A 16,383-nucleotide genomic window follows, 5' to 3' on the forward strand; every position below is an offset into this window, starting at 1 on the left:
CATCGTGTCTTGGTTTGGAACGATAGTAACGATTGTAAAGTAACAGGCAAGTCTCTTGTATCACAAAGCGAGTCTTTGCAAAAATCAACTTCAAAGTCTGAAAAGTTCATTGTAGCGCTGTATCCTGTTGTCACGTATTAAAAGGATTTCAATGCTGGTCGTTCATTCCACTTTTTGTGTAGCTCGTTCTCATCCCGATCATCGCTTCTGGGCGGTAGGAAGCTACCACATCACCTCGTACGACAACCTATTCTTCAGCATCGATCTCATGCTCAAAGCATCAGTGCATTATGCGTCTACTCGCGCGCTGCGAAAATCCAACCACACCGATTATTCCATGAACAGCGCCGACTACCTACTACCGCCACTACCTGGCTGTGGTGACATAAAAGAGCCAACAATAGACAGCTCAACGCAGAGCAACGAGATCTCGACAGGTGATAAACCACCTACGCCGTGCGACCGCTACAGCGAAGGTGGGCCGTCCACCCTGAAGTTACCTTCAAACCTCCCACTAAAGAAAGCAAAAGCAGTCTACAAATGCTACGACGCCTACCACTCGCAAATCCGCAAACTCAACTGGCTAAAAGCCCACCGAGCACTCACAACCTCCCCCGAAGTAACCCCATACACCACCTGGCTGATCCAAACCCTCCAAGCCATTATCACCCACTGGGAACAAGTCCTCCCCTACATCGCTTCACCCTACCCCATGTCCCCCAACAACCCTTCCGCTTTCACCTAGGACGCGATCCCGGAACCACCCCCCGGCCGAGAAAACCTCCTCGCACTGCGCGACTGCCTAGAAGAGAAAGGCAGAGCGATCATCGGTCAGCCTTTCGTGGATAACGCGGATGTGCTGGCTGAGATGGATTTACCGGGCTTTGGCACGAGGAGGGTGCTCAAGGTTTTTAGACTGCAGGAGGCGAAGCAATTGGCGTTGCATACTTGTTTTGTGAGGAATTTGGTGCTTTGGCTGGAGAAATTGGAGGGGGCTTGTAGGGCGCATGGGGTTAGGTTTGTGGGGAGTGGGCAGGTGGGGAGTGAGGGTGTACAGGAAGAGAGGGAGGGGGATGTGTTGTCGGGCATTGCACTTCAGGAGATTGGGGGATTGGGGGATTGGGGGGTTGATGGGCCGTTTGATTTGAGAAGCTCAGTTTGATTGTAGGCAGATTATTTACCACCAACTAGTTGTGGTCACCTAGGTACGGCATTCGCCATGTGATGCTATGATTCGCGAAACTCTTGGCATGTAGATCGCCGTGCAGCGCAGTCGATTTTGATGACGCCAAGACTTTCACGGAATACAGTACCGCCTCGTGCATCGCTCAAACTGGTTTAACAGCTGGAAGCGGACTGTCGAATGGCTGCAATGCGCTTGCCGCCTGTGAAGGTGGGTAAGCAAGCCAGGCTGAGTCCTGCATACGTGCCCAGGTGCACTGCCTCCTCATGTTGACACTGATATCAGTCCTTCATCACCATGCTGGCTCCTGCATTCAACTCCGCGCATAATGTGGTTGCTCAATACCACAACTCTCAAGTTGCGTCACTTCATCACCAACATACCCGACTACGTGATTCTTTCCCACACCTGGGGTGAGGGTGAGGTCAGCTTCGTCGACATCGCTCAGCCTTACGCAAAAGGTATGACCGGCTATTCCAAGATATCGCGATGCTGCGTTCAAGCTCTGGAGGCTGGATTTGAATGGGCCTGGGTTGACACGTGCTGCATTGACAAGCGAAGCAGTGCCGAGCTGTCAGAAGCCATTAACTCGATGTATAAGTGGTATTGGGATGCCGCCATCTGCTATGTTCTCATCTCAGACCGTTCGATCAGACGCACAGATCTTGAATCATCGCGGTGGTTCGAAAGAGGGTGGACGCTACAAGAGCTTCTCGCACCTGATGCTGTAGAGTTCTTCGACTCGGATTGGAAGTTTTTGGGCACGAGGACGGGTCTTGTAGATCGAATTTTCGCTGCGACCAAGATTGACAAGCAATATCTACTCGACAGAACCGCTATTGAAGATGCCAGCCTAGCAACGAAATTCAGCTGGGCCTCCGCTAGAAGAACGACACGCGAAGAAGATAAGGCATACTGCTTGCTTGGTCTTGTCCAGGTTAACATGCCAATGTTGTACGGAGAGGGCTCGGGCGCTTTCTACCGGTTGCAACTAGAAATCATCAAACAGACTAACGACCATACAATCTTCGCATGGTCCTTCACTTATCCTATAATGAGGTTTATGAGCATTTTCGCCCCTTCACCTGCACAGTTCGAGAATGCGGCTGGCTTCCTGCCTAACACCACTCGGGAAAAACAGCCTGCAACTCACGAGATGACCAATCAGGGACTTAACATTACCATACCTTGCATAATTCATCGGACCGGGGTTCTGGCGCTTTTGGATTGTTCGGATTCGACCGGAAAGCGTTTTGGAATTGAGTTGGAATCCACTGGTGTCTCAACATACAGAAGACTAGACAAGCCTCTAGTGGAAGTCGCTCACAGGGATGCGAAACAAGCCAAACCAAAAAATATCTATCTCGGGACACGCAGCCGAAGACTTGCAGAGTCAGCGGTGTCTAGAAACGGTGCGATGAGAGTATACAACATGTCGAATCCGGGAAGGATTCGTCGCATCGCCACAGGAACCTTTTGCGAACTGTTTCGATACCAACAGGACGTATTCTACGAGAAGCAGAATCCTGATCCACAGCCGAACGACCTCATCTCAACTTTGGGGGACCATATTGTTTACGATGGCGACTTCATCAGTTTCGTGTTCATGTTAGACGGTATCTCTGACTACTTGTTCTTCTTGGGTCTGTACAGAGATCGACCGTGGATTCATGCATCATCTTGTTGCCCTGCTAGCTGGGTTGAAAAAGTGGAAGAAAAACGCAAGGTTTTCCAAGCTGGAACAATGGGTCCGCCTACGTCTGTAAAACAGACTTATTTTACGGATCATGTCAGATTCCCTATGGAAGGAGGTCGCGTGCTTGAAGCTGTGGCAAGAAAGACATGCTCGAAGAAAGGACTACGATGGAGAGTAAACGTATCATTGCTTGACACTAGCAGCGAGGTGCTCCGAGGATCACGCACGGTGCTAGAGAAGGCCGAATATGTACTTGAATGAAACTCGCTTTCCGTTACGAGATAGTGTGTGTTGGCAATTCTTCATCGCTTGTATAGATTCGAATAATGATGACAACAGTGAAGCAAGCAAAGCAGTCACAGCAGTCGCTGTACATACGCTTACATGAGTGCTTGTATCAATCTACGAGGCAACTTAATCACCTACTCAGGGAGAACGCGAAGGCCACATGTCACCAAATCTATGTTAACGCAAGAATATGACACGAGGAATGCAGGTCATGGGGTTCGCATTTGGAAATACTTCGTCGTATCAACGCCACTAAGATATGTGCTCAAGCATAAGCCAGCCTCTCCTCCGTCCATCCCGGCCTCAAGTACTCAGAGTCAAAGTTCGAGCTCCAGCTACTTTCAATAGCATACTCCTGCACAAGCTGCACATCAACCTGCGCGCCCTCCTCCGACTGTGCCCACACACTCAAACCAATCACGTTGTCTCCTGAGTAGTTGAGAATACCCGGTGGAACGGGGAACTTAATCTCGTTACCGACGTACGGGTTGAAGCGTGCGTATTGGTAACCATTGACAAAGAGCTGCGCACGGATAGTCTTCGAGCCTACGGCGTTGAGGACGAAGGCGAAAGAAGCATCGACTTCAGCAGGTACGTCAAGAGGGATGGTCGTGCGGTAGAACTTGATGTCTGCGCCTTCAAAGCCAGTGGATGGTGAGCCAGATGCCCATTCAGAGTCGTCGAAACCGGGGAGATGCCATCCGAGACGTTCGGCCGTGAGACCGCCTTCAGCAAGAGGACCGCGTACAGGATCGAGCAGCGCATCTTCGCCACCGGCTTCACCGGCGATCTTCCAGGATGTGAATTCTGCGCCTTCGAGAGTGGCACGAAGGATACCGCGGGGGTCGGTAGCACCGCCGCGGAGATCGTGACCGGTGTTGTCCTGTGCGACGAGCAAGACGTTCGTGCTGTTCGCGTGCAGAGTTGCGTTGGCGAAAGACAGAGTCATGTTGCCAACGCCTAAGGTAGTGTTGCCCAACCAGGATCCAACCAACTCACCGTTCAACCATGCGCTCCAGCCAAAAGCGAGACCACCCTGAACGGAAAGCTGCACACCGCTGGCTGCGCCATCGAAGTAACCGCGGAAGAGGTGGAAGCTGTTGTGAAAGCCGTACTCGTCAACGTAGAGAACCGGCAGAGTATCGGGCTTGGTAGGGTTGGGAGTGGTGATGTGGTCAGCGACAACCCACGCAGCACCGCTGTCATCGTACTTGGGCATCTTCTCTGGGAGTCCTTCATTCATCTTCCAGTTCTCTAGAGAAGGAAGGTTGATAGTGCCGTTGAATGGAGCGATGTGTGCCTTCAAGCTACCATACGATGTGTGTGAGGTGGCTAGCTCTTTCCCGTTCCAGGAGAGTGTCTTCGCACTGCCAGTGGCAAAGACTTCGATATCCGTGCTGTTCATGATGTCACCCTTGAGAGCGAGACAATCAGCATCTAGAACTACACTGCGGACGAGGTATGGACCCTGGACCAGCACGGATTGATCGACCGGTGCGAAGGGATCGTTCGAGAGATTAGGGGCCCAGAAAAGGTAGGCAGTTGGCTTGTCAGCGACAACAACCTTGACACCGTTGTCAAACTGATACACATTCATGCCGGAAACCATCTGAATGTTGGTTGTAAGACCGTGAGCTTCGGCATGGAAAGTCGCGTTCGAGCTGGTACCGCTGCTGACCAGAGAGCCCTTCGTAGCACCCTTGACGTAGAACTCAACAGACTCTCCGACACCAGTCGACAGTACCACAACTGGCTTGTGATCGACCATAGCGTATGTGAGAACCTCAGCAGTAGAGTAAGTAAGGGTGTTGTTGCCCATGGCGAAGTCGGTGACAAGAATCTTGGACTGATGACCGTCGAGAACAATGGAGCCGGCATGCTGAGGAATAGTTAAGTTTCCGACGGAAGTGCTGACATGTAGCTTGAACGACTCCTTGGTGGCAGACGAAGACGTGGAGTGAATCGTGACGTAGAAGGCAGCGTTGGTAAGGGGGTTGCGGAGCTCGCTAGCCTCAACCGCCGGGTTTGTGGAGTATGAGCTTGAGTTGCCGAGACGGTTGGTGACGGTGAGATCATCAGCAACGCGGGTGAACAAAGCCAAGTTCTTGGTCTCGTAAAACTTCGCGCCGATCTCACGGTTCTCGCTAATGGGACTGCTGTAGTCGTATGATGTAGCTGTGACTGGAGCAGCTAGAGCACCCCAGTTCGTTCCTCCGAACATCATGTACAGCGACACGGCTGTCACACGCTGCGAGATGAGGTTGCGGTAGAACAGGTTGGCGAAGTCGGCCCCGATATCAGCAGGGCAACCTCCTTCAGGTCCACCCCATGGGTTGTAAGAACCACCCTGAAATTCTGGGAAGAAGCTTGGCTGAGTAGGAGACACCTCGACGAAATGGTCGTAGTAGTCGATGACCTGGTAGGCTACGTATTCTCCGTTTGTACCTGTGCATTCGTCCAGGTTGCATGACCAGCAAGACGGGTAGCTGTCTAATCCAGCTACATCAACGTTGCCTACAGCACCAGGCGCATAGTCCTTGCTCCAGCTCTTGGTGTTCATGTTAGGGTCGTTGTGGATGAGGGGAACATCAATGCCGTTAGCTCGTGCAGAGTCTTCGAGCGCTTGCATGTATCGTCCGGCAGCATCATTGGGGATCTTCTCTTCACGGTCCTTCCATTGCTCGCCGTACTCGTTTTCGATCTGGTAGACCAGTGCGTTGCCACCCTTGGTCACGAGATGCTTGGAGGTGAGCTCGGAGAACTTGGCGAAGTAAGGGTCCAAAGCCTCGAGGTATCTTGGGTCGTCATCTCTGAGCTTGCCATAGGCGCCTGTTGTGAGCCACAGTGGAAAGCCTCCAGCGTTGGCCTCAGCGTTGACATACGGACCCGGCCTTGTAATAACATAGAGGCCAACACGTTCGGCAATCTCAAAGAGTTTCGTGAAGTCATGTGCGCCGCTCTCAAAGTCCAAAGTCTGGTTGTTAGCACTGTGGTAAGCCCAGTTGCCGTAGAATGCGAAAGCCGTGAATCCTGATCGTTGTCAGCACTGGCTCATAGAACGCTGCGAATTGACAAACTAACCCGCCGCCTTGATTTTCTCCAATAGATCTTCCCAGACTTCGTATACGGGAATGCGCCAGTAGTGGATTTCTCCAGAAAAGACGAAGAGACGCTTTCCATTGACCTTGAAGGAGTAGTGGTCCCATTGTACGAAATTGTTCAGACCGTTGTCGTGTAGTGGCCATGCACTAGGTGTGTTGTTTTGAGCATTAACACCAGATCCATTGGGGAGACTTGCCAGCGAAGACAGGGCCGAGAGCCACGAGAGCCCTACAAGAGTCTTCATGATGGATGCAGGATGAAGATGTCGAGGCCAATAAGCGCGGTCGCCGTTGTATCGGACATGCTGAGGGTATAAGAGCACTGCGCAGGTACCGTACCCCAGTCGACCCCGAATTGCGTACAAGACACTAATGCCGCGCTATGATGGAATGCATCGTGGATTGCGGGGATGTCAAGGTCGTCTCAATGGTGGAATTGAGATGCCCATGCTCGGACGCTGGGCTAGGGTGCGCCGAGGCCCGGGTAAACGTTGTCGACTTTGCATCGGCGGCGGGCGCATTGCGCAGATGGGTTAGCATCACGGACATCTTACATTGTTTCCGTTCGGTCAATGTCATGAACAGGAAACCGGAAGACAGAGCGAAGTTTTGAGTGATCATGACCTGGGTTGGAGAACTTGGGAACGGCGGTTGATCCCAAACAAGTTCGTTCAATCTTCGTTCCCGGCATGGACCGGTTAACACACGCGTCTTCGGGCTCCGCGACGATGCATCAATCAGAAGCGTCTATCGATGAGAAGTCGAACATTAGATACCCAAGTTTTTATTGTAAGATGTTATGTACATGCTGACGAAAAGGAACTCGTGGATGGCGGCGTCAGGAGGCTCGGGGTAATGCAGCCGAGCTGTTTCTGTCCGCGTCGACGTTGCGCGAAAAGTTTGGTGATATGTCAAAAATTGGTTTTTTGGGTATACAGCGCCACGACCGCGATCAGTAAACATAGAATACACGTGTGTTCAACACGGACATTGGATGTGATTAGAAGATGCCGTCGCGTTGCCTCAGGAGTAGCTTCCCTACACTAGTACAAGCACTGACCCTTAGCGCACTAGCTAGAAGAAAAGAACGTCTACGCATCTGTGCTCACCCTTGCACCACGACACGATCTTCCCCACAAAACCAGACAGTACACAACCCAAAAATCACGTCGTACTCTGATGATCTACTCGTTGTCCCGGACGTCGATGATGGTGGATTTGAACTTGCGCGCAGAGATCTTCCGGTTGAACAGAATGTCAAGCTCGCGGTATGAGCGGCCCTTGAGCTCAGGGAGGCCGAAGTATGCACTGATGAAGCAGACGCAAGCAGTACCGCCCCACACGTATCCACACTTACCAGCCATGTTCCAGCCCGTGGGATTGAGCATCTGCGAGGCCAGGTAGATCATGGGAATCTCGGCGACGTAGTATGCGGCACGTCCAACACCAGTGCTTAGCGCGCGGAGACGGACGGAGGATGTTTCGGCAATGATCGAGTACGAGATCGGGCCCATGGCTCCGGCGAAAACAAACGAAATGACGATACCTAGACAAGCTTGGGCGTAGTTGGTCGCATTGCTCTGGGGGATGGATGCGCAGATTCCGAGAATAAAGAGTAGGCAGATGTTGATAGCGGTGCCTCCGAGGTAGATTGTACGGCGGCCGAACCAGTTGCTGAGAGGCCACGCGCAAATGTTGGCTACCAGCTGCAAGCACGAGTTGATCAAGTTGAGCTTGAAAGAGAAGTCAGACGACATTCCAGCCTCTGCGAATAGTCAGCGTTGCATAGACAGTACGTGTGGCGATTCTTGACTTACGCTCGAAGAAGAAAGTTGCTTGGTTGGCGATGAGGTTGCCAGCGAAGTTCTGAGATGCGTAGATCAAGCAGGTGATGAGTGTTCGGCGGAGGTCGACTCCCTTGACGAGATCAAGGAGAGAAGGCTCGCCACCCTTATGAGCTTCGATCTGCACTGTGCGCTCCATCATGGCAAGCGTGTCTTCGGCAGCCGCCTGGGTTCCGTTTCTTCGACCAAGGCGCTTGATGGACTTCAGCGCCTGTTCCTTGCGCCCTCTACGCACTAGCCACCATGGCGACTCGGGTGCGAAAAAGATGAGAACCATAAGAGGGGTCTGAATCGATTAGGTTGAGAAACTTCTTAACAAGGCATAACTTACAGGAAAGACCCATTGCAGAGCTAGTGGACCTCGCCACGCCCACTCATCGTTTCGCTTGTTATAACTGTACGTCGCGGCTGCGACGATGATGCTACCAATGGACCAAGACATCTGGAGAGTTGCTGTGCAAGCCCCACGAAGAACCAGAGGAACGACCTCACTAGCGTAGGCTGGCGAGTTGGCGATGAACATACCCCATGGGATACCTTCGAAAGCTTGCCCGATGACGAGAACCGCGAGTGAGTCGGCCTGGGTACTGTCAGTCCCAGAATCTAGATCAGGGATTAGGATACTCACGAAGAAGGAAATGAAGATGGTCGCATTCATCAGCATAAGTGCCAGCAAAGTAGTCCAGCGGTAACCAAGACGGTTGGTGATGGGACCAGCGAGGAAGACTCCTATGAAGGCACCGCATTGGCCAGCTTGAAACAGTGAACTCTGCCATTTCGTAGGAATGGTCTTGCCAATTTCGCCGGCGACCTGGACACCATATCGTTCCTTGAACGCGGCAAGAGCAACGAAGTTACCGTTCAAGAACATATCGAAAGACTCCATGACCTGTTCGGAGTCAGCGATATCTTTCTGGAGATGTCAGTAGGGATGTATGACTTACGATAGTAAAGCAGAAGATGAAAGCCCAAAAACAAGCCATGGGGTGGTCCCTCATGGCCTCCCACATTCCCATGTCATGTTCGCGGCTTTCAGCTGCCTGAGCATCTGTCATGAGCTCTTTGTCCTCGAAGATCTCAGCCTGACGACTGAGGCTCTTCTCCAGGGCTCCCTCTTCGACCGCAAGGGTACCATCTCGCTTGGGTTCGGCAAAGCCCGCCATTTTCTGTTAGCGTGTAAGTTGATTGGACGCTACGGATAGCGAAGAACGAATAAGCAAAGGCCGATGCCAAAAGCCAAGCAGACATGGTGAGCTTAGAGAGCTTATATACTCCATGCACTCTAGATTTGACCTCTGCGTGGGTACAGCCTGCTATCATCAACCCACCTGAGCCCATGGGGCCCCGCGACAAGCTTTCAAGGGTGCTTGTCGTGTTGATGGGTCCTGATTGGCGGGTCTCCGGGGTAGGAGAAGGCCGGGGTCCGAGCAGAGCCGCGTAGCACTATCTAGCCTGAAACGTCATGATATCGAGACCTGCTATTGATGCGAAATTTGGAAACTAGGAATCTGCTGTAGCTTGTTTAGGTGATCTTGCCGTACAACAGTGGGTAGAAAAACTGCGCGGTACACGTCCTGCGGAAGTATTTCTTGTTGGACATTAGTGAGGCTGAAAAGTAGATCGACGTCGTCGGCAGACCTCGTGTGCGCCATGCACATGGAGCGAATTGCAAATGACGTGGAAGTATGGAGAATTCTTGTTTCTGATCTCACTTCGCTCGAATGGTTATCAAAACCAGACCCGGGGAAGGTAATAGGCTTGCTAATTCTTCATCAACCACTACCTTTATTCACGGGTGCTACCGCTTCAGCTGCACGAGTCTTGAGCTCGAAGTCCCACCTCCCATAGAGAAAACATAGGGACCATGAAGCTCCTTGCATGGTATCAACTACGGATCCAAAGACCAAATGCTCGGTTGACCTAAGATCGCCTGCCTTCACGGTAATGAACTCGTACGAGCGGCCAACATCGGAGACTACGGCCAGTCATGGGCAAGCGTCGGTGGATCCATGAGCACTATGGATCCCCAATGGTATGATATCCAATACACTTGGTCGGTGGAGCATGTATTCTTCGTTGGCAGTCTCCGTTGGAGAAGCCGAGAAATTCATCAACGCGAAAAGAGCAACGGACGCTGAAGCCGACACAATCTGCAAACAAGTAACAGCCACTACGCTGATCCGACGAGTGATGTGCAGTAACGTGGACAGGCTTCGGCCTAAGTCCATGGACACTGCTTGTATCGTATAGTAGTTAATACCGCAGCACTTTGCAGGATAAGTGTGCGTCACGCGTTCTAGAAGTCAGGTCGCCAAGAATCAGACTCCTGCACGTAAACCGCTTTCAGGAAGCGGACCGCATACCATCGTTGACATTTTCATGTGGAAATGTAACACCCAGGTAGTATCTAACCCTAGTCATGACAGACGCTCGCCCGACAAGCGAAGGTATATTGTTTGCAAGACACCGCCCAAGCATTCATAGGCTCCGCGGGTCTTCAGTCCCGGCTCGCAAGGTTGTCTGTGAGCAAGATCTGGAGCTACATTGAGTCATGCCTTACCATATCGAAAGCTGTTGCGACATAGCTCTAAGACAGGGACTTTTCTGTCCGCTGCCGTCCAAGTGCAGCATTGTCGATGCGAGAATCCTTCGTGTGAAACGACTGTGCAATGACTAATACTCCAACGCGGGTATCGATCCTGGAGACTGATCTGTTTGCTATGATGGACCTACCGAACATCCGAGTCTGCGTGTACTGAGTTTTACGTGCATTAGATCCAGTTCATCGACATTCCAGCGTGTATAACACAATTGTTTATAGCCGGGTACAGTCCCACAGATGCGAGCTCCCTCACATACGAAGGTGCTTCCTGAATGAGAAGGCGCTCTGACAATACGCACCCACCAGTGGGGAGCTCAGATCGCGTCATAACGATGACAGAAGCTCATTAGACGATCTTGGAGAAGATCGCCGGTGCATTTATAGATGAGACATGTCGTTTTCATGTAATGGCCCAGCGGCTTTCACGCACGGTATTGGCAGACGTCTTGAGCCGACAAGGCAGCGGCAAGCCAAGCGACATGGCACAGAAAAGCCACGGCGGCACGGCTGGGGGCTGACAAACAAGGGAAAGCGAGAACCTTAGTATCGCTGCAGCAAGGTCGTACAGTCAAGCATGCGTGTAGCGGGCTGTATTGAAAGCATGTGGGTGGCATTATAACGGCGGGGGAGATGCACGCGAACTGAATGCCGAAGCTAGCTCTTCTTAACGTGCTAGTAGCGCCGCACCGGACCGCTTCGTGCTCGCCTCGCTTCTATCTTTATCGTGTCCATCTTCTCTTTCGTACAATAACATGAAGGCCCTAATTACAATTGGGCCAAGTTGACAGGCTGTCAAAGCAAGTTCCCTATCTTTTGGGAACCATACGCGCCTGCAGCTCTGCAGCCTAGTGATGTCTTTACCTACGACCCTACCGGAAGGAAAACAGCGTCCATACCCTCCATCTGTATTTCGCAATTGGGTGGACAGAGACGAGAACGACGTCCCCGGCCTCACGTTTGTTCCTGAGGCCCTTCTTTTGAGTTGACGAGCAGATTTCCGCCGTCATGAAGCAAACAGATCCAGATGGCGCCACCAGGCTGCAAAGTTCCAGCCCGATATGTCACAGTTTGCTCGCCCTCCAACCATATACCTAATGGTCTTGTCGCTGCGACATTAGTGCTCTCGCTATTAGTGCCTATTCTGGAGATGTCGAACGCCCTTTTGCAGCTCGCTTGTGGCGGTGAACAGTAGAAGTCGAGCTGTCGCTTTCAACGTTCCGTGGAGAGGATCGATCGTGGCCCAATGCGTTGCGTCTTCTTCCGTAATTATGCGGCTTCTTACTGCGCTCTACACGTGACTGGGAAATGGTTCTCGTTGTCAGCCGTTTACTTCAGAAATTCCGGTGTTCAGCAGGCAGAAACCCAAAATCCCGTTACAGAGGAGCGTGAGTCTTTCCTGGAAGCAACTCTCGACAACCGTGGGACTTGCGATGACCAAAGCCAACATCATGGAGCAGACTTTGGGCAAACCTGCCCCAACCGTCTATCCATGGATCAACACTGATAATGTTACCGGAGACGTGAAAAAGAGTTTCGCCTTCGTCTATGGCAGACTCAAGTTCCAAGCAGGGCGGGTGGACGACCTGGAAGCGCAAATGAAGCATCTCAAACAGTTTGTCGGAGACGCTAAGACGAAGTTCGAAGCGGATATCGAGGGACTGCAAAGCGATATTGGTGATCTGAAAGCGCAAAATCAGCAGCTGCGAAACGAGCTGGATGCTGAGAGGGCTCGAAACCAGCGACTAGAGACTACGCTCGAAGATTCACGAAAGTCGATCTCCCGGATCGGTCAACAGCTGAATGATCTCTCCAACAAGTTTGATGGCCACATGACTATTGCTTTTGCACACTTCAAAAGGACAGATCGAGTTGTGCCAGATTTCCTACAGCGAATTGAATGGCTGGACCGGTCCAGCAATACCTACAGTCAGAGCATTGCAGAGCTGAGAGAGGACTTAGAGGACCGCTTCGAGACAGTAGTGATCCATAACCAGGACGGTTTACGCCACAATCGAACTGCCTGGATCGAAGGTCTAGAGAAGCTCAGAATCGAGACGGCAGAAAAGCTCGACACAGCGACAAATCACTTCTCCACCGCTGTTGAATCCGTGCAAGCAAAAACTCTCGAGCATACGAAAACATTTAATAAAACCGCTCTGGTGCTGGACCGTAACTCTAAACGTATCGAAGAGCTCGAGGTTGCGAAGGCCTCGACACATGCACTGGAACGCATGAATCAGCGCGTCGAGCAACTTGAAAGTGCTACAGGATCACATGATGTGACATTCCAAGCTTCTCAGGGCATAGATACCAGACTCGATTCCCTAGATGCCCGCCTGAGCGCGTCGGAAGTCGCCCACTCTTCGATTCGGGCGCCGAGTTTGACACCCCCGACTACCACAACAGCTGCTTCCGATCTCAATGACCTTCGAAATAAGGTTGATGCAATCGACTTACACATGAAGAATGAACTTGCCTCATTTGGAAACTGCAAAGACCGACTCGCCGCATTGGAATAGCACCGTGGTACAGCTGCATCTTGGAAGCTTGACAAGAGAGTCAGCGTATTGGAAGACAACTACAACACGATGAGCAGCAACCTTTCAGCCAAGTTCGCCAAGTGTGTTACTCAGGAGCAATTTGTTGCTGCTGGGAACTTCCTCGCCTCCTCGCTCCATAAGACCATCCAGGAACATCTGGACGAGTTGCATCAGAGAATGGCGAGTGATGTCATGCTGTTAAATAGGCGATGGGGCCAGCACCTATGCAACATAGAGACTTCCCTCAAAAAGCTGGTCCAAGAGCACGTTTTCCCCGTGAGTACCTACTAAACCATCTTCAAGATGCCTACTCGAGATCTTATACTAATGAATCGGATCAGCACCTACTTCAAAGCCCAGAAGGCGCACAGCCTTCTCCAGAACCAGCACCGCAGTCTGCGTATCCATCACCACCAGCGATGAGTCTGACACACCCTGGTCCGATGCGTGATACTTGGTCACTAAATACAGCTGCCACTTCGGTGGCATTCCAACAGGCCATGCACATGAAGCACGCACTGGTGCTTGCAGGGGGTGCTGCGTCTGATGCTCGGCAAGGAACCCAACCAGTCTCCGATATCATTGACCTCACCGCACCTGGACAACCCACGTTCTTTCGACGAGTGCCTGAGAAATGACAACGAATTGAGCGATCGGTGCAGAAGCAGGTTCAGCAATCGACGCAACGGCAAGCACAACAGCAGGCACAGCGTCAAGCACAGCAAGCGCCACAGCAAGAGCAGCAACAAGCTCAACAACAAGCACAAAGACAGAACAAGGAGCAGCATACTCTGTGGGCGGCAACGGGCGCGGTGCAGCAGAGGCCAGAACCGGGAAGGCCGACGTAATGGTCAACCGAAAGGCACCCCGATGTGCGATTGCCCATGGGACGGCAGTTGCAATAGGCGGGGAGTGATGCCATGGACATGGATGCATAAATCCAGCACTGGAAATGATGGGATCTGGGTAGAGGGCATGGGTAGAAATTCTAAGTGTGACAAGGTTCAATCGGAGGTGTGGAAACAGCACCCAGATCTGATATTGGGCGATATGTTGGGGGGCCAGGCATACGGAGAACGGTTGCGAAGGTGTTTTGGGTTATGTTGATTTGATCCTGGATGACTCACACTCTCCTATGGAGGATACGTTTGCTGGTTGAAGTTAATGTGTATTGGTAAATATATCTTTGGATCTTCAAAAGTGCTGACTTGATATGGCATGCCATGCTTCTACATCTGCTCATAGCTTCAAGGTGCGTCAAAGACTGTCAGAACCCACCTCACAAATCTCTGCAATAAGGTTCTTGGCACTGCGCCCGAGTGTCCTATTGCGCCGGCATCACAATCTCGATATTCATACTATGAGGATGATGTTGACGAAGTATTTTGAATAGCGCTGAGGTCTTGACGCCGCTCCAACGGCTACTGTGTTGTATTGTATTTTACATTTTTACTATTTATTTTCCATGACGGCGCCTAGTTCTTGGGCTTGTACTCGGAAGGATTGATCATAAGCTCGGGCCTGACGTACTTGTCAAAGTCAGACTCGCTGATGACCTCGAGCTTGAGCGCAGCCTCCTTGAGCGTGAGGTTGTTCTTGTGAGCGTACTTGGCGGTCTTGCTAGCGGCGTCGTAGCCGATGACGGGGTTGAGGCAGGTGACGAGCATAAGACTGCGTGTGGTTAGTTATGTAACGAACAAATACTTGGGAGAAATAACTCACCTCTCGCTCATAATCGAGCTGATGCGCTTCTCATCCGCCTCAAGACCGGCAACGAGGTTCTTCTCAAAGCTCCTCATGCCGTCGGCGAGCAGACGCGAGCTGTGGAGCAGATTGCGGATCATGACGGGCTTGAAGACGTTGAGCTCAAAGTTACCCTGGGAGCCAGCGAAGGTGGTAGCGGCCTGGTTACCGAAGACCTGGGCGCAGACCATGGTGAGGGACTCGCACTGTGTGGGATTGACCTTGCCGGGCATGATGGAGGAACCGGGCTCGTTCTCGGGCAGCTTCAGCTCACCAAGACCGCATCGCGGGCCAGAGCCGAGGAAACGGATGTCTTGGGCGATCTTGAACAGGGAGGTTGCGAGGGTGTTGAGCTGGCCGTGGGCCTCGACAATGGCGTCGTGGGCAGCGAGGGCCTCGAACTTGTTGGGTGCGGTGACGAAGTCCTTGCCGGTCATCTTGCTGACTTCCGAAGCAATGTCCTCTGCGAAACCCTTGAATGTGTTGATACCGGTTCCGACGGCTGTTCCGCCCTGGGCCAGCATCTTGAGGCGTGGGAGACAGGTCTTTATACGCTCGATGCCAAAGTCGAGCTGTTGTACGTAGCCAGAGAACTCCTGGCCGAGGGTCAAGGGCGTGGCATCCTGCAAGTGTGTCCTGCCAATCTTGATTAAGCTCTCCCATTGGTCGGCCTTCTTCTTCAGCGCGTCCCTCAGGCTGCTGAGGGCAGGCAGGAGCGACTCCTCGAAGTCGAGAACGGCAGCGATGTGCATGACGGTGGGAAAGGTGTCGTTAGACGAGGCGGACATGTTGACGTGGTCGTTGGGGTGGACTGGCTTCTTGGTGCCCATGGTGCCGCCGAGGATTTCAATGGCACGGTTGGAGATGACTTCGTTCGCGTTCATGTTGGACTGGGTGCCAGAGCCCGTCTGCCAGACAACTAGGGGGAAGTGGTCGATGAGCTTCAGAGAGGCCACCTCCTCAGCGGCCTGCTGGATAGCTTGGCCGAGCTTGGGATCCAGCCCAAACTTCATGTTGACCGTCGCAGCCGCGCCCTTGAGGATGCCGAAGGCGCGCACAATGGGCGGCGGCATGCGGTCCTGGGGCTGGTTGATCTTGAAGTTCTCGAGCGAGCGCTCCGTCTGGGCGCCCCAGTACTTGTCCGAAGGGACCTGGATCTCGCCAAAGGCATCGCTTTCGGTGCGCGTGTTGGCCATGGTGCTGGTGACGCTGAATTGGCGGCGCTGGAAGAGGCTCTGCGTCTTCAGCGGGGTATGGCGAGTGGTGGAGAGGGGACGCGTGCTGCGGGCACAGCAGAAGGAGGGGCTGGCCTTCGCATGTGCGAGTGATCGTAATGCTCCGGCCTCGGCGGCGCGGAGCTTCGTTGCGCTTCGGAACATGGTAGCA

At 52.5% G+C, this 16,383-nt stretch overlaps 5 protein-coding genes across 5 annotated transcripts; 2 read left to right on the top strand and 3 right to left on the bottom strand.

Annotated features, from left to right (window-relative positions):
- Positions 1-1,511: 1,511 nt before the first annotated feature.
- BKA58DRAFT_290920 (HET domain-containing protein) lies at positions 1,512-2,549 on the top strand (the record flags this gene model as incomplete). Its single annotated transcript, XM_046166872.1, has 1 exon — positions 1,512-2,549. A coding segment is annotated over one exon (1,038 nt), but the record flags the coding sequence as incomplete, so codon positions are not given.
- An 828-nt stretch (positions 2,550-3,377) lies between these two features.
- BKA58DRAFT_360569 (glycoside hydrolase superfamily) lies at positions 3,378-6,908 on the bottom strand. Its single transcript, XM_046168755.1, has 2 exons — positions 6,249-6,908; positions 3,378-6,197 (listed from the first exon to the last, which is right to left on the bottom strand). The coding sequence occupies exons 1-2, from the start codon at positions 6,511-6,513 to the stop codon at positions 3,433-3,435; spliced, it is 3,030 nt and encodes a 1,009-aa protein (XP_046024943.1). The 5' UTR covers positions 6,514-6,908; the 3' UTR covers positions 3,378-3,432.
- Positions 6,909-7,317: 409 nt separating this feature from the next.
- Positions 7,318-9,752, bottom strand: BKA58DRAFT_360572 (general substrate transporter). Its single transcript, XM_046168756.1, has 5 exons — positions 9,057-9,752; positions 8,741-9,001; positions 8,444-8,692; positions 8,086-8,398; positions 7,318-8,033 (listed from the first exon to the last, which is right to left on the bottom strand). Exons 1-5 carry the CDS (start codon positions 9,273-9,275, stop codon positions 7,453-7,455), a joined length of 1,623 nt encoding a protein of 540 aa, XP_046024944.1. The 5' UTR covers positions 9,276-9,752; the 3' UTR covers positions 7,318-7,452.
- Positions 9,753-12,025: 2,273 nt separating this feature from the next.
- On the top strand, positions 12,026-13,484 carry BKA58DRAFT_171184 (uncharacterized protein). Its single transcript, XM_046165173.1, has one exon. The coding sequence runs from the start codon at positions 12,145-12,147 to the stop codon at positions 13,231-13,233; it is 1,089 nt and encodes a 362-aa protein (XP_046024945.1). The 5' UTR covers positions 12,026-12,144; the 3' UTR covers positions 13,234-13,484.
- A 1,245-nt stretch (positions 13,485-14,729) lies between these two features.
- Positions 14,730-16,376, bottom strand: BKA58DRAFT_315284 (L-Aspartase-like protein; the record flags this gene model as incomplete). The annotated part of the gene is made up of 2 exons (XM_046167516.1): positions 14,730-14,925; positions 14,977-16,376. 2 exons carry the CDS (start codon positions 16,374-16,376, stop codon positions 14,730-14,732), a joined length of 1,596 nt encoding a protein of 531 aa, XP_046024946.1.
- Between the last annotated feature and the right edge of the window lie 7 nt (positions 16,377-16,383).

Source organism: Alternaria rosae (assembly GCF_020736505.1).
Source record: "Alternaria rosae strain MPI-PUGE-AT-0040 chromosome Unknown BKA58scaffold_5, whole genome shotgun sequence".
NCBI classification, from domain to species: Eukaryota; Fungi; Ascomycota; class Dothideomycetes; order Pleosporales; family Pleosporaceae; genus Alternaria; species Alternaria rosae.

Bases quoted from the DNA above. Each gene is read 5' to 3' on its own strand.
- BKA58DRAFT_360569 (XM_046168755.1), bottom strand. From the start codon at position 6,513: ATGAAGACTCTTGTAGGGCTCTCGTGGCTCTCGGCCCTGTCTTCGCTG. The intron at 6,198-6,248 runs GTTAGTTTGTCA...GACAACGATCAG, and splicing joins GGAGAAAATCAAGGCGGCGG to GATTCACGGCTTTCGCATTC.
- BKA58DRAFT_360572 (XM_046168756.1), bottom strand. From the start codon at position 9,275: ATGGCGGGCTTTGCCGAACCCAAGCGAGATGGTACCCTTGCGGTCGAA. The intron at 9,002-9,056 runs GTAAGTCATACA...GACTCCGAACAG, and splicing joins TCATCTTCTGCTTTACTATC to GTCATGGAGTCTTTCGATAT. The intron at 8,693-8,740 runs GTGAGTATCCTA...GACAGTACCCAG, and splicing joins CCATCTTCATTTCCTTCTTC to GCCGACTCACTCGCGGTTCT.
- BKA58DRAFT_171184 (XM_046165173.1), top strand. From the start codon at position 12,145: ATGACCAAAGCCAACATCATGGAGCAGACTTTGGGCAAACCTGCCCCA.